Below are 24,690 nucleotides of genomic sequence, written 5' to 3' on the forward strand. Positions count from 1 at the left end.
ATCTTCTTTGTCATGTGTATTTATTGTTCACAGCACGACAACAAGGACAGTGAGTTTATCATTTCCTTGGTCACGATATCCAAGGAGACATCTTTGAAGAGTGCAACAAATGAATTCACCAAAAGTGGCTTGAGTGAGTATGGTTTTACGCCGCTTTTAGCAATATTCCAGCAATATCATAGCAGGGGACACCAGAAATGGACTTCACACATAGTACCCATGTGGGGAATCAAGCCCAGCGTGACGACCGAACACTTTTACCTCTAGGCTACCCCACCACCCTGAATGTGGCTTGAGACCTCTTGTTCCAAGGGGGCGGTGGAGTAGCCTAGTTCACTCGTCACGCCGAAGGCCTGGGTTCCATTCCCCACATGGGTAAAAAGTGTGAAGCCCATTTCTGGTGTCCCCTGCCATGATATTGCTGGAACTTTTCTAAAAGCAGCGTAAAACCAAACTCATTCATTCATTCTTGTTCCGCTATATCAGAATTCATACCTTCTTATCAACAAATTTCAGACTTAAACCATGGTTGATATCATTTCTGTATTATTTTCCCTAAAGAAAACTCAGAATGGTGTAAAAGCATGATTAGCCAATGTTCTCGAAGTCCTGTACACCATACAGTGATTTCATGTCACACCCTGCGAACATGAAGGAACAGTACAGATTATGGCTGGAACAAGTTCCTGGCATCTTATCCCAGTCCAAGCACTGTGATCCGTGAGAGAGTTGGGAACTGCTGGTCCAGCTGTTTGAATCGATGGGCACACTTGTTCCTCTCTGAGTGGTATCCCAGGTCGTTGTACAGCCTGGCCTGGTAGTACAGGGCATCCTTCATGCGGTGCTGGGCCTCCATGACCTGGTACAGGGCAACCACCTTGTTCATCAGGTCCACGCCAGACAACAATGCTGTAACACAGGCACAGGTCACTTCTATTTGCTTCCAAAAATATCCACATAAATATGTAGGTCCCTATCAAGACATATATATGAAGGTTCTTTACCGTGATGCATAAAGAGGTAGTCCTCTAGTGTGATGCATAAATTGGTAGGCCCCTGCCATGATAGGCTCCTACCATGATGCAGTGATATGTATTTGCTTCTAATGTTTTTATAATAATCACAAATTAACAGAACATGGTATTCATCTTCCAAGACATTCATTTTACAGTATCTGCACACAGTAGATTTCTTATGAAATTTTCCCTTATAACAACTTAAATCATAATAAACGGAACTAAACTGTGATAAGGCTAGTCTTACTTTCTTGTTATTGATACAAGCGTACATATGGTTCACACAAGAAGTCTTCTTTAACAGGGAATATAAGTAAATGTACAGGGACTATTTTGGAGTTTTGCATGCCACTCCTGTATAAAAGCAATCTTTGCTTCTTCTTACAAGTAAATTTAAGAATTGGTGCTTATTTCCAACTCCCTGCCATATCCACGATAACCTAGTCCAAATCTAAATAAAACTCTTTTTACATGTGGAGCCCAATTAAACCTATTATCACTCGGTAGCTGCGTTTAAATCTAGATTACGTAACATTTTGTAAGATTTAGATGGGTAGCGTGAAGAGGGCATGGAGAGGAGACTTACCCAGTAAGCAATAAATCGCTTTTAATGGTGAACACATGGATAGGATACCTACCAGTTTCTCAAAAGGACAATTGTATTTGGTGTAGACATTAAGCGACACCAAGGAATTGTTTACATGCATAAAGCAATACCCTTTCCAGACAATCATGTTTGTGAAAGCCCCATAATTCTGACCCATACAATAATATGGGTAGTATCTTACTGATCAAATATTTTGAAATAGACATCATATGACAAGTCTTTAAAGCTACAAAGGCATTTTTTGTAATAGACACTAAAGCTTTTGCCTTAAGTGAAATGTTTTGGCAGAGAGGGACCAATTTAGAGTTATATTAAATGATACTCACAGGCACACAGGCACAGGTCACTTCTATTTGCTTCCAAAAATATCCACATAAATATGTAGGTCCCTATCAAGACATATATATGAAGGTTCTTTACCGTGATGCATAAAGAGGTAGTCCTCTAGTGTGATGCATAAATTGGTAGGCCCCTGCCATGATAGGCTCCTACCATGATGCAGTGATATGTATTTCTTGTGACACCATGAAGGGACAAACAAACATAAATGTTTCTTTATAATAAATGCATGATAGTTTCTGTATGTCTGTAATGATCATGAGAGTGTGATCAGTGATGAAAACGCGTCTATCACTACAGGTATGTAGTAACCATTAGGACTCACCTGCCTTCCGGGGCCCCTCCCCGTCCTTAGCTGCAGCCGCAACCCGACACTTGGCATAGACGTACAGCGTCTTGGCCTGGTCCAGACAGCTGCCATTGGTCAGCACCGTCAGCATGTTGACCTCCAGTAGGCTCAGGGCTTGCTTCGGAAGTTTCATGTGAAACTATAAGGCCAAAATCAGGAACAGAATGTGAGATTATTTGATATACCAGCGACCACATATATAGTTCACTGTAAAGTTGCTTGTGGTCTACAACTTGTAGACTTTCAAATGGTGACAGAACAAAAAGATATGACCATTTAAGGACGAACTTAATGGATGAACCACTCCTTTATTTATCATTAAATTTTATCCTTATGACTCTCCAACTTCAAATGCCACTCAAAGAAGATGTGGCCAATATTACCTGTATATATGACAGGTGTACTGTTGCTATAGCAACCAGGTACTGTAGATGATGTTGTTTGGCCCGAGTGATGCAGTCAGTAACATGAGTCAAGGCTGTGGTGTGACTTCCAGTCTGAATGTACAGATCAGAGAGAGCCAACAGAACCCTGAAACAATAATACAGAATTCACTATGTGCATGGCACGATTATTTCATAGGCGTGACTATTCAGGGGGGAAACAACTATTGTCATAGCGATAGACTATTCAGCCATAGCGATAGCCTATTGCAACATGCTATTGCCATAGCGATAGCCTATTGCGACCAACTATTGCAATAGTTTCTTTCGACTTGAATTGTCTCATTTGAAGTCATTTCCCAAATGAATGTATAGTTTATATGAAATAAAACAAGATGAAGTCGTTTCTGTCTCTTTTAATAGCTGACAAGAAACTTGAAACCCAGATCAAGTAAACAGTTAAAATATAAACTCAATGAAGTTGCAAGTCTGCACCCAAACATCCTGTATTTTGCGCTGTGCATTTATCAACTAAAGTCAACTACTAAACTATCGATAGTCACACATACTATCGATGTATCAATGGTTTTTCCTGTCTACCAGCAATTAACTGCTATCTGAGACTCAACAATTGCAACCTTCTGTAGTTCGATGCATCGTTACCGCCCTATTATTTCATAATTTCACAACCTTGAGTACCCTATAGATCACAAAAATATTTGGTTGTTTTTCACAAGTTTTTGTATCCAATAGCTGACTAAAGGGATCCAGTATTCTGAATCAAAATGATTAAAAAAAAACATATTTGACATCAAGTGTTGAGCTGCACAAACAGTTTAATTAAGGAATCCCTTATTAAGGAATCCCATTGATGTGTGTTTTACTGAAGTAGTCGCCCTCTACGAAGAATTTTTGTGACATCACTACATTGTTTGAACCACAAAATAGGTGAACCCAGTCGACATGAACTATTCTATTTTCAATCATTCACCATGTGGATAACATTTTGTAGCCACACCTGACTGTATGAGCTGCTGCTTGTCTCTGATGCAGGTGTGGTTGTGTTTGTTTGTGGACACTTCATCAGCACTGATTATGTATTCCAAAGGAATACCTCAAAAGGGTGTATTCATTTTTTCTCATCAATATACTCATTTCTTTCTTCTTCATGACCATACCATTGCAATATCACTGAAATAATTTTCAAGGAAGCTTTATAAAATCAAGCTCACTAACTCCGTAATATAAGTGGAGAATTTGCATTCATTAGAATAAAAATTAGCTACTGAAATTCATATTGATTTCACACCTAGTTAGAAAGCTGCAGAAAGGATTTACTAGGTCGTGTGTTACATGATAGCAATGTCTGTCACTGACCTGCAAGGAAAGTCTGGTGTAGGCTCCTCACACTGATCTGCCTTGGACGCCAGCAGCGTGTGGAGTTGAGTAAATGCTGCAGTTACCTCCCCTTGCTCTTTCAACAAGATTGCATTCCTGAGATAGAAAATATCTTTTAAGAACAGAAATCTTTGAATAATCACCAACATGCCATTTAGTGGAAGTGCTTGTACCAGGCCACCATATCCATTTCTCTGGCCCTAACCCTGCGCTGAACATGGATACCCCCCTCCAGAACATAATACTGGACCCAAGCCGGCCTGTCCTGGTGTCATCCCCTTAGCGTTCAACACAAGGCAGGGTAACAAGTACCACCGCTGAACTTTGTTTGGTATGACACAGCAGGGGACTGAACCAGCAAACTTCCATGTTTCTAACCACTACATCACTTGACAAGCAGATGCTCTATCCACTAGACCCTCGATCCACTAGACTCTCTATACACTAGACCACTAGACTCTCTATACACTAGACCACTAGACTCTCTATACACTAGACCACTAAACACTATCCAGTAGAACCAATAGCAACTCTACCCAACAAATTCTTATACACTAGAGCACTAAACACTATCCAGTAGAACCAATAGCAGCTCTACCCAATAAACTCTCTATACACTAGACACTAAAGCACAATAGCAGCTCTACCCAATAACAAACTCTCTATACACTAGGAGCACTAAACACTATCCAGTAGAACCAATAAAATAGCAGCTCTACCCAATAGCAAAACTCTATACACTAGAGCACTAAACACTATCCAGTAGAACCAATAGCAGCTCTACCCAATAAAAACTCTATACACTAGAGCACTAAACACTATCCAGTAGAACCAATAGCAGCTCTACCCAATAAACTCTATACACTAGAGCACTAAACACTATCCAGTAGAACCAATAGCAGCTCTACCCAATAAACTCTCTATACACTAGAGCACTAAACACTATCCAGTCGGACCAATAGAACTCTATACACTAGAGCACTAAAGTAGTAGAACCAATAGCAGCGCTATACACTAGAGCACTAAACACTATACACTAGAGCACTAAACAATATCCACCCGACCCTATATCCACCAAACCACTAGATAGCTGGAAATTTCAGTCAAATAAAAATTTAAATAAAGGAAATTTGCAAATTTACCATCCTTTCAGTAACCAGTCTAAAATGTACTGAAATATATATCAGTTCCTGATTACCAAAGTGGTAGTGCTTGTAATGCTTGTCGTCTCTGCTACATGCACCACCTACCTTAGATTAGCTTCATTCTGGTTGACTGCTCGTAAGTTCAACACAGCTTGTTCTGCAGCTTTGTGGCGATGGTTGAGGATGGCTCGATCAAACAGTACCATTTGTTCACAGCCCATCCAGATGTGTGCATGCTGTGTGTGGCTCGGGAAACGCTGCTTGGCGTTACCCACTACGTCTAAAGCAGCAGTGTACAGACCCTAGAACAGACACAGACATATAACTGTGTAATTGTTGACACTGGTTACCAGGATGACCAAGAATCCTTCTCAACCTACTCATGGAGATCGAATTGATCTTCAGTAACCCATGCTTGTCGTAAGAGACGACTAACAGGATTGGGTGGTCAGGCTCGCTGACTAGGTTGACACATATCATTGTATCCCAATTGTGTAGATCGATGCTTATGCTTTTGATCACTGGACTGTCTTCCAGACTTAGGTGCAGCATTACACAAGCAACCAACCAGCTAACCAACCTTCTCAACCTACCTTGTCAGCCATCTGTTGAGCTAGGTTACACAGTGCTATACACAGGGACTCTCCGTTGTGGAACACCCCGCTCTCAGATGTGTCCAGATTCAACACCAGCTGGCTGCACATTGATGAGCTCTCCCTGAAACACAAGTATCACACCAACATCACTCACACCGAGGAGCCCACACAAGTATCACACCAACATCACTCACACTGAGAGAAACCCACACAAGTATCACACCAACATCACTCACACTGAGGAAGCCCACACAAGTATCACACCAACATCACTCACACAGAGAGAAGCCCACATGAGTATCACACCAACATCACTCACACAGAGAAGCCCACACAAGTATCACACCAACATCACTCACACAGAGAGAGAAGCCCACACATCACTCACAGAGAAGCCCACGCGGTATCACACCAACATCACTCACACACAGAGAAGCCCACCCACAAGTATCACACCAACATCACTCACACAGAGAGAAGCCCACCACAAGTATCACATCAACATCACTCACACACCAACATCAACATCACACACGAGAAGCCCACACAAATACCACACCAACATCACTCACACAGAGAGAAGCCCACACAAGTATCACACCAACATCACTCACACTGAGAGAGAAGCCCACACGAGTATCACACCAACATCACTCACACAGAGAAGCCCACACAAATATCACACCAACATCACTCTCACACAGAGAAGCCCACACGACTAGTATCACACCAACATCACTCACACAGAGAGAAGCCCACACGAGTATCACACCAACATCACTCACACTGAGAGAAGCCCACACGAGTATCACACCAACATCACTCACACAGAGAGAAGCCCACACGAGTATCACACCAACATCACTCACACAGAGAAGCCCACACAAGTATCACACCAACATCACTCACACAGAGAGAGCCCACACGAGTATCACACCAACATCACTCACACAGAGAGAAGCCCACACAAATATCACACCAACATCACTCACACACAGAGAGAAGCCCACACAAGTATCACACCAACATCACTCACACTGAGAAGCACCACACCAACATCATCACACACAGAGAAGCCCACACGAAAAGTATCAACATCACTCACACAGAGGAAGCCACACACAAAGTATCACACCAACATCACTCACACAGAGAAGCCCACAGCCCACACCAACATCATCACACCAACATCACTCACTCACTGAGAGGAGCCCCACACAAGTATCACACCAACATCACTCACACAGAGAGCCCACACGAAGTATCACACCAACATCACTCACACAGAGAAGCCCACACAAGTATCAACATCACTCACACATCACGAGTATCACACCAACATCACACAGAGAAGCCCACACAAGTATCACACCAACATCACTCACACAGAGAGAAGCCCACACAAGTATCACACCAACATCACTCACACTGAGAGTCCACACAAGTATCACACCAACATCACTCACAGAGAGGAGCCCACACAAGTATCACACCAACATCACTCACACAGAGAGAAGCCCACACGAGTATCACACCAACATCACTCACACAGAGAAGCCCACACAAGTATCACACCAACATCACTCACACAGAGAGAAGCCCACACAAGTATCACACCAACATCACTCACACTGAGAGAAGCCCACAAGTATCACACCAACATCACTCACACAGAGAGAAGCCCACACGAGTATCACACCAACATCACTCACACAGAGAGAAGCCCACACGAGTATCAAGGTATCACACCAACATCACTCCACACTGAGAAACCCACACGAAGTAGCACACAACAACATCACTCACACAGAGAGAAGCCCACACCAACATCACTATCACACCACACATCAACATCACTCACACAGAGAAGCCCCACAGAGAAGCCCACACGGTATCACACACACACAGAACACACATCACACCAACATCACTCACACGAGCATCACACCAACATCACTCACACAGAGAGAAGCCCACTGCATGTACATCTTATTATACCGGCTTAGCTTGCATAGAATAACCTCCAGGCAGGCATTCTTCAGAATATTCTGATATTACATGGAAATTCTTTCAACACCTTTTGGCATAATGCAGTCAGGGATAAGCAGATGCTGTGTCATAGAAAACGTTGTGATTAGGACAGAATGAATGACATGTCTTACCGCTTGCCGTACATGTGCCAGAGAGCAGCCTTCTGGGAGTAGCTGACACACATGAGCCCAGCCACAGAGTGTTGGCAGTTTAAGATGTCACTCTTCAACAGGTACTCAAAAATACTGCAAACAGATACATCATGATAGAGAACTCAGATCCATTCAGAAAAACTGACTTAGACGAGCTTATGGTGGTTTCCAGTCTCCTCTCTAATCTGAATATGTTTTAACTTCAGTAAACTTATGGCACCATGGTGCAAACTGGTTCTGTCGGGTGCAACTGGGATTCAGACGAACACACTAATGGTGCAAGTTGAAGCAAGTTGTTTTAATCTACAATATCTGCAAAAGGATCCATATGGAATCATAGCTGGTGCAGGATGTTATACAGAGGAGACCGTCTTCATGTCAGGCAGGGCGGTGGAGTAGCCTGATGGTTAAAGCATCCGCCCGTGATGCTGAAGACCCAGGTTCGATTCCCTACATAGGTTAAATGTGTGAAGCCCATTTCTGATGTACCCTGCTGTGATATTGCTGGAATATTGCTAAAAGCGGAGTAAAACCAAACTCACCCACTCGCTCCTGTCAGGCCATCCCTGTACCTGACTAACCAGTAACCCAACACAAAACCGTCAGTAGAACCACGTGCTCAAGATGACCTTACCTAGAAGATTCTGCACTGCTGAATGCATGATCTTGGATTGTCCAACCTGGTAGGTTTTCCATTTGCAGATGCATTATCTGGGATTCACTTACCTCCCACCACCCTGGGTTTTCCATTTGCATTTGCAGATGCATGATCTTACCTCCCAGGGATTGTCCAACCTGGACTTACCCCAGGTTTTCCATTTGCAGATACATTATCTGGGATTGACTTACCTCCCAGGTTTTGCATTTGAATACATTATCTGGGATTGACCTACCTGCCAGGTTTTGCATTTGCAGAAGCATTATCTGGGTTTGACTTACCTGGCAGGTTTTGCATTTGCAGATACATTATCTGGGATTGACTTACCTGCTAGGTTTTCCATTTGCAGATGCATTATCTGGGATTCACTTACCTGCCAGGTTTTGCATTGGAATGCATTATCTGGGATAGTCCTACCTGCTAAGTTTTGCATTTGCATTGCATTATCTGGGTTTGACTTACCTGGCAGGTTTTGCATTTGCGAATGCATTGTGTTTGGCCAGAGCCTGGACTCCGAGAGACATCAGGTACTGAAAATATCAACAGTGATATATATGTATGTCCTAAGTTATACAAATGTCTGCATGACCAATGGCTTGTGTTTGTAAAGCTTGATCTATATCCACAGTATTTCAACTATATCACAACATGTGTTGACAAACCTAGATATATCCTGCCTCATCTCAGATTCGAACCACAGATGACTTTTACAGGATCAAGGTTCATATAGATGATGTGCCATTACATTTAAGGTCATTTAAGCGCTTTTCAAGGCTCAATTAACAATCTTTTCAACGATCTACAGAAACACTTTTAACACATATGTAGTTGAATACACACAAGGTTTGTGAAATGTGGGACCGACCATCAGAGGGAAACTACTAGCTACATGTTGCACTGGGAAAGTTTTGCTTTTTGTTTCAAATTAATGAACATCCATGCAAGGTATTTTTATTATGCATTAGTTTCCTGTAAAATCATAACCTGACAAGTTTTGCTAAATATAGGGCCTTTGTAGGGCAAATCACTGGCAAGTAGGACCTTATGGAGGCAAAATCAAATTTAAGGTCTTTGATGGGTAAAATTTCCAAATTTCAGTTTTTTTCAAGCCCATGCAAACCCTTAGAAGGGGCATGGTAATTTACATGACTGGGGCCAGCTGTGAGAGAATAGAGACAGTTAAACAAAGAAAGCTTGACTTACAGGCAGAGAGAGTTCCCCACTCTTGGACACGGACCTCTCCATGAGGTTGGCGGCCTGGCTCACGCCCTTCTCCCCCAAGCGATGAAGCCATGACTGGTGAAACAACAGATCATCAACAGGTGAACAACAGATCAACAACAGGTGAACAACAGATCATCAACAGGTGAACAACAGATCATCAACAGGTGAACAACAGATCAACAACAGGTGAACAACAGATCAACAACAGGTGAACAACAGATCATCAACAGGTGAACAACAGATCAACAACAGGTGAACAACAGATCAACAACAGGTGAACAACAGATCAACAACAGGTGAACAACAGATCAACAACAGGTGAACAACAGATCAACAACAGGTGAACAACAGGGAAAAGAGAACAACAGATTCAACAGGTGAACAACAGATCAACAACAGGTGAACAACAGATCAAACCCAACAGAAGACTTAAACCTGACCCTAAACCTGACCCTAAACCTAACTTAAATTTTGGACTTTTAGTCATTTTTGTGAGTTCTCTAGTAATTGTTATGTTAAGTTTTGTTAATAATTTGAGTATATATAAATTTATAAATAATATTTGGGATGGGGAAACGGGAGGAACTCTTACCTCAACATGAAGCTGTTAAAATTAGTTGCTCAAGATTTGTTCACAAAGTCCTTTCTTAGGTACTTGTAATCATGTCATGGCAAACTGTCCCATTGATACAGCAGAACAAGTAACTATCATGCAAATGTGTTATAAAATAGACAACAAAGTTTAAATTATTCCATGTTACAAGTGGATCCACTATATGGGCTCACACAACAGTTTAAGAACAGATCAATTCCACCAGACAAGCTATATATTTCCTGTCACAATAATAACAAGCAAGTATCAGTAAAAAAGAGTTAAAAAGTCTCACTTCTTGATAAAATCATCTTCTATGCCCCACAAGATCCACTGAACATCAACACATAAATCCATCCTATGAAATGTGAAGCACAAAGTACTTCTTTCACATAATGCTGATGTGGCATATTCAGTTAAAGCTTCATGCCCTACCAACATGGCACATCTCCCAACCTGGGAACTGAACACATTGTGTTCAACTAGCTTGACAAAAGACAAATAGCCAAGCTACCATTAGGTAACTCCTTTTGTTGTCAGCCAACACACAGACAATGGAAAGTTGTGTGGCCGGTACACAGAGCATCACTCAGTGTTAATCACTAACAACCTCCACACATGTAACTCTATACATATATATATATATAGAGAGAGAGAGAGAGAAAGGATGAATATAGCTTTTTTATATTCACTTCCTGGTAGGTAGGTATTTAGTTAGGTAGGAATGAATGACTGAATGAATGTCTGAATGTCTGAATGAATGAATGAATTAATTTAGGTAGGTAGGTAGGTATTTAGGTAGAAAGTTAGGTGGGTAGGTAGGTAGGTAGAGGTGAGGTGAAAGTGGGTTTAACGTCGCGCTTGAGAATATTTCGCTCATATGACGATGTGCATGCATGTGTATGTGTATGTGCGGCTGCTTGTACTAGCCCAGACTGAAGCTGGTTTTATAGTGCTAGCTCACTGAGATACCAAGCCGCAGTGAAACATGAATACCCCACTCAGACACATTATACTGACTCCGAGCAGACCAGTCCTTGTTGTACCCATTAATGCCGAGCGCCAGGTAGGGACCAACAAGTACCATATTTTAATGTCTTTTGGTATGATGCGGTCGGGGATCGAACCCGCGACCTTCCGCTCTCCGGGTAGGTAGGTAGGAATGAATGAATGAATTTAGGTAGGTAGGTAGGTAGATAGAAAGTTAGGTAGTTAGGTGGGTAGGTGGGTAGATAGAAAGTTAGGTAGTTAGGTGGGTAGGTGGGTAGGTAGAAAGTTAGGTAGTTAGGTGGGTAGGTGGGTAGATAGAAAGTTAGGTAGTTAGGTGGGTAGGTGGGTAGGTAGGTAGGTAGGTCATCTCAACATATTGTATATAAATAAGAAGCAATGATTTGACCCGTTGTTGGTGTAATTCAAGTCATGTTTATTTTCAAGGATTTTTCATGGCATATCCCAGTTAAGGACTGTTGAGACAAACTCTGAAATTCCAAGCCATTTCAAGACATGTGCATACACAAGAGCATAAGTGACTAACTTCTAGGTATGAACACGGCAGGATGAACACAGCAGGATGAACATGGCTGGATGAACACGACGGATGAAAAGAGGCCAGGGTGCCTATTCTCGAAAGTGTCCCAGCTAAGACAGATCCTAACTAGTTAGGACAGAAGTTAGGACATCCTACCGTTAGGATAAGACCCATTCTCGAAACGATCCTATGTCTGTCCTAACTTGAGGTACCAGTCCTAGCTAGGATAGCGAGCTCTTCAGTACCGGTAGGTGAGATAGAAAACATTCATTAAGTTGGGGATTCCCCTAAATATGATTCATTCCCTAAATAACACATATACAAATAACATATTTACTTCAGAGTTTGAAAGTCTGCCAAAAATTCAATAAGATATGTGCAAAAATATTTTCATTTTATTTGTTTTTTTATGAAAATCATGGCTTGAACTCTCATTATGCGTCATCTCACAAACTCAAAATTCACCTAGGAAATAAACAGGAGTTACTTCCCCTATTGACATTGACATTTCATGGCAATGTGACAGAAAAGAACAATGTTGTGAATAAAATGGGATAGAATAGGTAAGAATTGAACAAATCACCTCTGTAGTTCTAAAGAATATGTGCATTGCAACAAGTGTGACTATTCATTACCGATTGATAATATAAATACAAAAAATTCTTCTTAACTCATCAAAACTTTTGGCTGTTGTAAATTCAATTGTAATTTAGGCGAGTTATTTTGTTTGACAACGTCAAAATTGGTGAACAAACAAGAACCACACCATGTTGACTTCCACTAAGATAGACATAGGACAAGTCAGAACCTATCCTAGTATTTGTCCTAAGTTAGGATATCCTAGCGCTAGGATACTTTTCGAGAATAAGGTAGGACACCTGTCCTAGACCCTAGGATCAAAGTTAGGACATCCTAGGGCTAGGATCCTTTCGAGAATAGGGGCCCAGTGTTATCACATGGCTGAAAGTGGCTCACAGCACTTTACCAAGTTCAAGAAACCCATGGCTTGCAGGGTAGAGCAGACAGATTAAGATCTTAATCAGAGCATATATGGCATTCAACATAAGACCAGAAGATCCAGCTGTCTAAGAGGCATAACCATAACTCTTAATATCACGTCATATCACACTAAGCATGCCACACCATGTCAGATCACATCATACCGCATCAACACCCATCACACCACATAACATGAGTGAGTGAGTGAGTGAGTTTAGTCTTACGCCACACTTAGCAATATTCCAGCTATATGGTGGCGGTCTGTAAATAATCGAGTCTGGACCAGACAATCCAGTGATCAACAGCATGAGCATCGATCTGCGCAATTGGGAACCCATGTGTCAACCAAGCCAGCGAGCCTCTTACCTCTAGTCGCCTCTTACGACAAGCATGGGTTACTGAAGGCTCATTCTAACCCGGACCTTCATGGGTCCCAAATGTATGGCACCACTGAACAATGCACTGCAAGGCATCACCGTGAAACACCACGCCACGCCACGCCACGACACGCTACACCACCACGAACAATGCACTGCATGCATCGCCCGCGCCCACGCCATCGCCATCGCCCGCCCGCCCATGCATACCACGCATGCGCCCACGCTCCACATTACACGAAAGCACGGTGCCACTGACCAGAGCATGCTGCAGACAGATGTGATCATTTGTCTCCTGGGCCATCCGTATCGCTTCATTCAGGGCTGCCATTGACTCATCTCTGGAAACAGATTTGTATGAGTTATCTCCCATACTTAATCAATCATTTCAAGCGACATTTTCAGGGACATGCTTCATGGTCTGGCACCCACTCAAACAAGGTCCCAGTGTAAAACTGAGACACAGTCAAATAATTATTAACCAATTCTGAACAGACAAGAAAAATTGTTTTCAGTTACTCAATAATTGAACGGCCTGTATGGCAAAGCCTGGTGCTGGTCAATGTGGTTTCAAACTGAATTGTCTCCCCTTGATCTTATCCTCCAATTGATAGCAATATTTGGCGGGGACACCAGAAATGAGCTTCACACATTACCCTAAAGGTGGTGAAGCTTTAACCAATACCCCACTGTCTCCACTCAGAGATGGATGAGGACTGACTGAGTTTGGTTTTACGCCGCTTTTAGCAATAATCCAGCAACATCATGGCAGGGGACACCAGAAATGGGCTTCACACATTTTACCCATGTGGGGATTCGAACCCGGGTCGGCGTGACGAGCCAACGCTTTAACCACTAGGCTACCCCACCGCCCCCGATGGATGAGAAGCCCTCCTCACTGAGAGAACAAAGTGAACAAAAACCCAAGACAGGGACTGAAAGAGGATTACATCTGGTATCTGAAGAAAATACTGCTGTGAGACAAGGACGGAGATATGTTGCTACCGCGTGTCGGCAGAAACACTCCTGAAATACTTGTTGGTAAGGATGCTATTCCTTTCTCCTCCCCACCACTCCCATGTCGCTGAACCTGTATTAGTCTACTGGTTAAAACTATCCTAAAATACTTGCTGGTATGAATGCCATTCCTTTCTCCTCCCATTACTCACCTGTTCCTGAAGCCATATTAGCCAACTGGTTAAACTTTATCATGAAATACTTGCTTGTAGGAATGCCATTCCTTTCTCCTCCCATTACTCATTTGTTGTTGAATCCACATTAGTCTACTGGTTTAACGTTACCCTGAAATACCTGCTTTAAGGAATGCTATTCCTTTCTCCTCCCTGTTACTCACTTGTGGCCAAATCTATACTGCAGTGCTGCGAGGTTGAGGGCAGCATATCTGCGACACACATCTTCCTCACGGTTCTTGTTTGCCTGGCCAGTTGTCTCCCCTGTGAGGTTGGCGTTGCGGTCGAAGTAGTGGTACAGGTTGTGTACCGCTGTGCAGTACTCCTTCACCCTCAGGCTGTTCAGGTAACTCAGGAAGTGCTGTCGTGAGAATATGTCACTTACAACAAATTTTACCATTTACCCCTGTCTTCACTAAAAGAAATATTTAGTGTAAAAGAGGAAGGTACCAACATATTTTATTGTCACACAACAGGAGTAATTATTTTATCTTTCAAAGATAAATGAAATATATCTGATGAAATATCTATCTTAAAGCAGACCAAATACTCACAATGAAGCAGTATATTCTGTTGTTGCATTACTTTATTATACAACATATTTCATGTTTGTGATAAGTAGTAAACAAGCTTACAGCTTCTGCCAGGTCGGGTTTTGCTTTCAGCATGCTGGTGATCTTCTCCTGGAGCCGAGTTGGCGGAAGGGCCTTTCCCTCATTGTGCAGCAGCAGGAACGCCTAGGACCAAACATGGACTGATTGTAGGACCAAACATGGACTGATTGCAGGACCAAACATGGACTGATTGTAGGACCAAACATGGACTGATTGTAGGACTGATTGTAGGACTGATTGTAGGACCAAACATGGACTGATTGCAGGACCAAACATGGACTGATTGCAGGACCAGACATGGACTGATTGTAGGACCAAACATGGACTGATTGTAGGACCAAACATGGACTGATTGTAGGACCAAACATGGAATGATTGTAGGACCAGACATGGACTAATTGTAGGACCAGACATGGACTGATTGTAGGACCAACCATGAACTGATTGTAGGACCAGACATGGACTGATTGCAGGACCAGACATGGACTGATTGTAGGACCAGACATGGAATGATTGCAGGACCAGACATGGACTAATTGTAGGACCAGACATGGACTGATTGTAGGACCAACCATGAACTGATTGTAGGACCAGACATGGACTGATTGCAGGACCAGACATGGACTGATTGTAGGACCAACCATGAACTGATAGTAGGACCAGACATGGACTGATTGCAGGACCAGACATGGACTGATTGTAGGACCAACCATTGACTGATTGTAGGACTGATTGTAGGACCAGACATGGACTGATTGTAGGACCAACCATTGACTGATTGTAGGAACATGGACTGATTGTAGGACCAAACATGGACTGATCTTGGACCAAACATGGACTGATTGTAGGACCAAACATGGACTGATTGTAGGACCAAACATGGACTGATTGTAGGATCTGACATGGACTGATTGTAGGACCAAACATGGACTGATTGTAGGACCAGACATGGACTGATTGTAGGACCAAACATGGACTGATTGTAGGACCAAACATGGACTGATTGTAGGACCAGACATGGACTGATTGCAGGACCAGACATGGACTGATTGTAGGACCAACCATTGACTGATTGTAGGAACATGGACTGATTGTAGGACCAAACATGGACTGATTGTTAGGCCAAACATGGATTGATTGTAGGATCTGACATGGACTGATTGTAAGGCCAAACATGGATTGATTGTAAGGCCAAACATGGACTGATTGTAGGATCTGACATGGACTGATTGTAAGGCCAAACATGGACTGATTGTAGGATCTGACATGGACTGATTGTAAGGCCAAACATGGACTGATTGTAGGATCTGACATGGACTGATTGTAAGGCCAAACATGGATTGATTGTAAGGGCAAACATGGACTGATTGTAAGGCCAAATATGGATTGATTGTAAGGGCAAACATGCACTGAGTAATAATCTTTTGACAACCACAATGGTGATAGCAGACACACTGACATTAAGGGTTCGTTAACAACCAATTTAACATCACCTTTGTGGCCTATGATTATATATCTCAAACCAATTTGAAACAGCAACACACAAGGTTTGTAAGAAAAAAGAACTGACAGTTTGTTCGTTTGTTGTTTACCGCCCTATACTAAAATACAATTTCTGTAGAAAAGTTTGCACCAGACAACCCAGTGATTGACACCATGTTTATCTGTCTACAACTGAGATGACGACATCCATCAACCAAGTCAGCGAGCCACACCTTCAGATCCTGTTAATACAGGCCTACCAAAGAAAACTTTCCCACTGTGCAGAAAAACGCAGAAAAGCCCACATTAATCGTGGAAATAGCAACATAAACATAATACCTCGCTACTGAAACAGTAAAAACGGCAACTTTAAATCGCTAACACTGCATCATAAAACGAGTAGCCCGCAACTTTGATTTTGCGCATGCGCACATGGAAGAGGAAGTCTCGACTGCATGTTGACATTTTCCAGCTTGGACAAAAGTTACATTCCTGTTGTATTATTTGGCATTTATCATCATGATACTTGTGTGCACACTTGTTTAGTTTACTTTCCATTCGTATGAAACGAATGACAGTGTCTATTTCGACATATTTAATACTTTTTCTACGCGAGGTGATTCACGGTTGCTGGGAAATTGGAAAAAAACGCAGGTAGTAATGTGCATGCGCAGTAGAGGTCAAAGTTCGCTGATACAAAACTGTTGCAGTTTCATAGTTTTTCGTTGCAATTTTTACTGTTTCAGTACCGAGGTAATGTGTTTATGTTGCTATTTCCACGATTAATGTGGGCTTTTCTGCGTTTTTCTGCACAGTGGGAAAGTTTTCTTTGGTTGGCCTGTAATAGCCACTTATAATGCAAATAGCATGGGTTGCTGAAGACCAAATCTGAATCAAGATCTTCACAAATTAACACAACTCTGATCTTTTAAGCATATAACCACAACTTACCTGCTGTGCTATGAAATACTCGGCCTGCTTCTGTGAATAGAATCCCCCGGACAAACCACCGCCGCTGACGAGGAAAATAAGACACAAATCTTTATAATACTCCATCACTTGAGGTTTGTTCCTCATCAAAACATCTCCTATGTACATGATCAAATATGTCATATAGCCCAAGGCAAGAAGCCTCCAAATAAAGATCATATTTTTCCGTTGACTTCAACATGTTCCAATATTGTATTGGGTTGGTAACGAGATAACAAACATGTAGTTTGATAAGTAAATGGAAATTGTAACATATGTTATACTTGGGGTTACACTTTCTTTGTAAAGTACAAATTCTAGTACTTTTGGGGGTTGAGTCCCATTCGGGATTCGAACCCACACCCTCAGATTCAGGCACCTAATCGCCAGCACACAAAGTCAGCCGCCTAACCCGCTCAGCCACTACGACTTCCATAAAAAAAGGAAGTCGGACAACTGGTAGTCTACACTGCAGACTTTGCGTACCCCACTGAAAAGTGTGAGTGAGTTCAGGTTCACGCCGCTTTTAACCATATTCCAGCAATATCACGGCGGGGGACGCCAGAAATGGGCTTCACACTTTGTACCCATGTGCTGAAAAGTGTGAATTGGCACGGCTCCCACGGCATTGTGTAATCATAAATGGAAATTCTAAGATTTACAATAGGGTAATATCTAGACATTTTTCAGTTTATGGATTGAACCTCTGTTACCTTGTGATGAGTGAGTGAGTGAGTGAGTTTAGTTGTACGCCGCACTCAGCAATATTCCAGCTATATGGCGGCGGTCTGTAAATAATCGAGTCTGGACCCGACAATCCAGTGATCAACAGCATGAGCATCGATCTGCGCAATTGGGAACCGATGACATGTGTCAACCAAGTCAGCAAGCCTGACCACCCGATCCCGTTAGTCGCCTCGTACGGCAAGCATGGGTTACTGAAGACCAATTCTAACCCGGGACCTTCACGGGTCACCTTGTGATGTGCATACTGATATCTACTTAGTTCCGTCTGAAGTGGTTTAATGTCCTATAGACTGTACAGTGGTGAGTCTTAAGGTACAGTTTGATGTCTACTCAGGTATATGGTTCCTTCCTTGAATAACAGCAATGGACACACTCAGTGAGAATGAGTGAGTAAGTTTAGTTTCCCAGCACTTTCAGCAATATTCCAGCAACATCATGTGGGGGACACCAGAAATGGGTTTCACAATTGTACAGATGTGGGGAATCGAACCCAAGTCTACGTCGAGACGAGTGAATGCTTTAACAAGAGGCTACCCAGACACCCTACTATAACAACGAGATGCTTTGAAGGGAGCACTGGCAGTGGTGGACTTCAGAGAGCAATAGACCCTCTCATGGTGATAACTTTATGTATAGTTACAGCACTAATCACAGTAGAGGACCTACTCATTGAGGTTCATGGCCTCGAAGGACTTGGCCAGTCCACTGCGTGTAAGAGGAGGCCCAGCACCGGACAGACTCATCACCGAGTCCGTGAGAGACTTGGCAAGGTCAGGGTCATCTCCGTATCTGGCGGCCATGATGTCGTAGTAAGCCTTGATCTTCCTGTGGAATGATGTCACCTGACTGAAGGACAGCTTGTTGAAGGCCAGAACCATCCTCCGGATGAAGAGACCTGTGGGGGAAGAAGCATAAAGATTCAAGTCCTGGGGTAAAAATGCTTTCTGAGAAGATTTTGGGGTGAGAATGAGTACAAGAAGGAACCATTACTGTTGGACTGTCTCACTGTAGGAAGGCAATGATAAGTTGTACTGGTGTCTGAAGCTCATGTTCAAGCATGCAAGTCAGGTCTTCTGTCAGTCAGGTCTTCTGTAAGTCAGGTCTTCTGTCAGGTCTTCTGTCAGTCAGGTCTTCTGTTAGAGGAGAAGGCTGGTAGGGCTGGGACGATTCACCCATGCACCGATACATCACGATACATTTAAGTTTGATGAAACTATCGTATCGTCGACTGGTGTATCGATACAAAACAATACATGACTATTTTCAAAACAGTATTATCTTAATCATGTTAAAGTACCGTATATTACCGTAGATAAGCCGACCCCATAGATAAGTCGACACCTAAACTTGACCCTTAAAGTCAGTGTCAAAATGGTATGCTTCGTACATAAGCCGATCCCCCGCAATGGGGTCCTAATCGCGGCAAACACAGACCACAGACAACTGGCAGTTACCGATAATTATAACTTTGGTCCACATTATTCAAAGAATTCACAATCATATGGCATCTACTCACGCATCAAAATGAAGTGTAGTTGACAGAAAATGGATAATATATTTTGTTTCGCTAAATATCATACTTATTGTAGCTGGACGATCACATGTCAACAAACTGGCATGCTTATTTTACCCCATTCTATGTGCATACAACTTGCTACCACTTTATTTTAGGCTCCAACCGTGATAGCCAATTTCACATCATATTATCAACAATCATGAACTGATTACCGCCTCGTTTTCCATGGACTGCTAGTTTACAGTAACATCGATAAAATTGTGTGAATTTTAATGGCTTGCTTATTTTATTCCATTCCATTGCTTCATGAGGGTCCACAAAACCTTAGTGTTGATTATATTTTACATTTATAGAGCAAAAACTGTAATTAAATTCACACAATGCTAGGATATATTTCTTTGGGTTAAATAATAGTATTCTGTATTATATTTTACTGATGACTGCGTCAGAATTCATCCCGTTATATTATTGTGCATGTTTGAACTTGATCGCCAGGAAACGTGTGCACAGCTGATTGCTATTTCTGGCTCAAATACACACGGTAATCTTAATTCCTGCAAATAATACAATGCCCAGCAAACTTAAAAAGAACTTAAAAGGTAAATAATCTTGTCTAGTGATGTTTTATTGCAAATCTGACATCTTTACTGACAAAGTCGTCTTCTGTTGTTTTTCATGCAAAGTGATACGATGTTGTTTTCTTACCCCTGGCAAAAAGTTTGACGATAGCGTAACCCATGGATAAGACGACCCCCTTCTACAGACTGCTTTTTTGGTCCTCAAAATTTGGCTTATAGACGGTCATATTCGGTACTTATTTAGGGAAAAATACGCAAGTGTGATAGAGTTACTTGTTTGTTTATTACAATAGTGTTACTGTCATACACAAATACCTTGAAATAAATCATTCTGAATCTTAATACTCTGTCATTCTTTCAAGGTGTATGTATCATGATACATATCGTATCGCAGGTAAAATATTGCGATACGTATCGTATCGTGACATAGCGTATCATCCCAGCCCTAAAGGCTGGTGCCCTCCATTGTCTCTGAGATGTTCCTCACCCCACACCATGACCTTATGCTCCATCTCCAACCCATTCATCAACCAGCATTTATTGACACAAGGATGACTTCAAGCATGAAGAATATTCAACATACAATCTGTCACTTTTATTCAACATGAAGAATATTCAACATACAATCTGTCACTTTTATTCAACAAAATAAGGAACTGGTCCTGTTTTAATATTGGAACCCTGTGTGGAATTAAGCAGATCGACGTGTTAAACAAAGCTGGTTTTGGTAACACTTTGTGGGATGGAATCTGAATTCAGAAATGAAACTTTAATGTTTGCAGAACAATATACCAAAACATCAGCTAGTGTATACCTTTTTTTTCACAAAAGAAGAAAGCACAAAAATAAACACTAAACAGAGATAATCTCACATTTGTCAATGAAAATCTAATAATTATTTTCCCATGGCTCAACAGATTCCTATTCTGCAGCTCAAGTCTTATAAGAACCAAAGCATTTGTACAATATTCATGAAAACTGTAACAGTGAGTAGTCACAGTATGGTGAGATCAAAGAAAGTGATACTGGTCACGAGACACAAATGAGATCTGTTGTTTCACAGTCCAGTAACTGACTTACTGAGTTTAGGTACAGCTGTCAGCAATATTAGGGTGAGGGGACACTAGAAATGGGCTTCACACATTGTGCCCTTGTGGGGAGTCAACTCAGGTCTTTACAGCGCTTTAACCACTAAAGAGGTCATCAGTCCAGTAACATGTAATTGTCTTACAAGGAGAGTGAGGTCAGAGTAGGGTGAGGTGACAGTAGGGTGAGATCACAGTAGGGTGAGGTGAGGACAGTAGAGTGAGGTCACAGTAAGGTGAGGTTACAGTAGGGTGAGGTGAGGTTACAGTAGAGTACAGAGGGTGAGGTCAGAGTAGGGGTGAGGGTGACAATAAGGTGAGGGTTACAGTAGGGTGAGGTCACAGTAGGGTGAGGTCACAGTAGGGTGAGTAGGGTGAGGCCACAATAAGGTGAGTAGGTTACAGTAGGGTGAGGTCATAGTAGGGTGAGGTCACAGTAGGGTGAGGTCACAGTAGGGTGAGGGTGAGTGAGGGTTACAGTAGGTCACACATAGAGACAGAGGACACAGTAGGGTGAGGTCACAGTAGGGTGAGGATACAGTAGAGTGAGGTCACAGTAGGGGTGAGGTTACAGTAGGGAGTGAGGTCAGAGTAGAGTGAGGTCAGAGTAGGGTGAGGTTACAGTAGGGTGAGGTTACAGTAAAGTGAGGTCAGAGAGGGGTGAGGCCACAATAAGGTGAGGTTACAGTAGGGTGAGGTCACAGTAGGGTGAGGTCAGAGTAGGGTGAGGTCACAGTAAGGTGAGGGTTACAGTGAGGGATACAGTAGAGGAGGTCATAGTAGGGTACAGTGAGTGAGGTCACAGTAGGGTGAGGATACAGTAGGGTGAGGTCACAGTGGGGTGAGGTCACAGTAGGGTGAGGTCACAGTAGAGTGAGGATACAATAGGATGAGATCACAGTAGGGTGAGGTTACAGTAGGGTGAGGATACAGTAGGGTGAGGTCACTGTAGAGTGAGGATACACAGTAGGGTGAGATCACAGTAGGGTGAGGGGATTACAGTAGGGTACAGTAGAGTGAGGATACAGTAGGGTGAGGTTACAGTAGGGTGAGGTCACAGTAGGGTGAGGTCACAGTAGGGTGAGGTCACAGTAGGGTGAGGTCACAGTAGGGTGAGATCACAGTAGGGTGAGGTCACAGTAGGGTGAGGTTACAGTAGGGTGAGGTCACAGTAGGGTGAAGTCACAAGTCAGCAATTCTGCACTTACCCATGACACTGCTCTTGCTGATCCTGGCCTCGCCAGGATTCTCCGGACATACCAGGCCATTGGCAGCGTCGAAGAAGTCCATAAGTGGTTTGACGCCATCTGTGTAGAACTGCTTCAGTCTGAAACAAACAAAGGCTCCATTAGTTGTCATAGAGCATAAAAAATGTGGCTTTAACTGCAAAATACATGCATGGATTTGTTTCTGTTTTATCTTCTGCAGCTGGCTAAAATGTTCCAGGTGTGGCCTGAAATCTACACAAGATATTACAGTGACTAACTGGGCAAATATCCATGCCATCAGGGTGACACACAATCAGCCAATATGGGAGAAGTGAGTGAGTGAGTGAGTGAGTATGGTTTTACGCCTTTTTAACAATATTCCAGCAATTTCACGGCAAGGAACACCAGAAGCGGGCTTCACACATTGTACGCGTGTGCTGAACCAAACCCGGGTTTTCAGCATGACGAACGAACGTTTTAACCACTAGGCTACTCCACTGCCCCTACCGGTATGGAAGGAAGCATAGCACGCTCATCACATGTAGTATCACAGAATCCCCACATTGAGAAAAAACAGACAGAGGTTTGTAAAGGTGAAAGGTGCTTAACTAGAATATCAAACGGTCAACTGTGTTTAATGTTGCAAAGCATTTCCGAGTCTCATGCTGGAATTCGAACCACAAACATTCTGATCCAACACCTCCTCTGCATGACCAAAGAGTTTAACCTATCAACAAGCTGACAAGGTAAAGATGTCATCTGTGGGATGAATCCTTGCTCTGCTACACACACTCCATCAACAGAGGCCATGTCATGGGGCGCAACAGCAGGCTACTGAGACTAATTCTGCTCAAATGAGTGAGTTAGTTTAGCTTTACGCCACTTTTAGCAATATTCCAACAATATCATGGCAGGGGACACCAGAAATGATTTTTTCTGCTCAAATTTATCATGAGCATGCCCAAACTCAATGTAGCTGCCAAAACATTTTCAAGTTCTGTGCAGGAAGTCTGACCAAAGAGGTTAATCTATGTAAATATCTGTCTGTCCGTCCGTGCATCTGTCTGTCTGTCTGTCTGTCTGTCTGGCAAAACTATACTTCATGACACAACATATTTGGCTACAACAAACTATACTTCTAAAACAGATATATATATATAAATATGTTTTAATTTTTCAAAATGACCCTTCTGTTCCAGATTCAGAGCATCACACATGAATCAGAATGTCACATACAGCTGTGAAACATTTTGGCAAATGGAACACAAGAACTAGAAACAGACAGGTCTGCTAGCTTAGTAAATACCCGACAGTCATTACCTTACTGTCAGAGGATGTCACTTGATAACAACATGTCTCATGATGTATATTTGATGATGTCCCACATCTCCAGCTACCTTCAATAACAGATACTTGAATACTGACATAATGGCCTTGACCTTCAGTCCCCAAATATTTCTAATCACAAGCCTAAATGGTGTTACAACTGTGAAGTACTTCAAGATTACTGTAAAACGGGGAATAAATTAATCAGTCATCAAACATGTGAATAACCATGCCAACACGACATGGAAACATATCATCAAATAACTGAAACAGATTTAGGTTGATCACAAATTTAATACCAAGTATACATGATGTTAGCACCATTTCAATATGAGGCACCATTTCACTATTATTTATTTTTATGTTTTTAATTATCTTTTTTTTAACCTACCTACCTACGTACCTACCTACCTACACGTGCCTACCTACCTACTTACTTACTTACTTTACTTATTTATTATTCATTTATTCATCATACTTACTTACTTACTTACTTTACTTATTTATTATTCATTTATTCATCCTTCTTACTTACCTTACATTTATTATTCATTTACTTACTTCTTACTTACTTTACTTAT

The 24,690-nt window shown here is 42.2% G+C and overlaps 1 protein-coding gene across 10 annotated transcripts in view; it reads right to left on the reverse strand.

Annotated features, from left to right (window-relative positions):
- Positions 1–3: 3 nt before the first annotated feature.
- Positions 4–24,690, reverse strand: part of LOC124278500 (anaphase-promoting complex subunit 5-like) — a 130,577-nt gene continuing 105,890 nt past the window's right edge. For all 10 annotated transcript variants that reach the window (XM_046714204.1, XM_046714211.1, XM_046714269.1 and 7 more), the window contains 15 exons: positions 22,784–22,902; positions 19,063–19,291; positions 17,632–17,695; positions 15,220–15,321; positions 14,749–14,945; positions 13,654–13,735; positions 9,878–9,970; positions 9,137–9,204; positions 7,996–8,109; positions 5,831–5,954; positions 5,343–5,539; positions 4,072–4,188; positions 2,695–2,842; positions 2,288–2,450; positions 4–909 (listed from right to left, as the gene is read on the reverse strand). In XM_046714204.1, the coding sequence (XP_046570160.1) occupies positions 695–909; positions 2,288–2,450; positions 2,695–2,842; positions 4,072–4,188; positions 5,343–5,539; positions 5,831–5,954; positions 7,996–8,109; positions 9,137–9,204; positions 9,878–9,970; positions 13,654–13,735; positions 14,749–14,945; positions 15,220–15,321; positions 17,632–17,695; positions 19,063–19,291; positions 22,784–22,902 (2,032 nt within the window). In that variant the 3' untranslated portion in view covers positions 4–694. The remainder of the gene's footprint in view (positions 910–2,287; positions 2,451–2,694; positions 2,843–4,071; positions 4,189–5,342; positions 5,540–5,830; positions 5,955–7,995; positions 8,110–9,136; positions 9,205–9,877; positions 9,971–13,653; positions 13,736–14,748; positions 14,946–15,219; positions 15,322–17,631; positions 17,696–19,062; positions 19,292–22,783; positions 22,903–24,690) is intronic.

This window comes from Haliotis rubra, unplaced genomic scaffold (assembly GCF_003918875.1).
Source record: "Haliotis rubra isolate DU_JTF1 unplaced genomic scaffold, ASM391887v1 Scf1062, whole genome shotgun sequence".
Classification (NCBI taxonomy): domain Eukaryota; kingdom Metazoa; phylum Mollusca; class Gastropoda; order Lepetellida; family Haliotidae; genus Haliotis; species Haliotis rubra.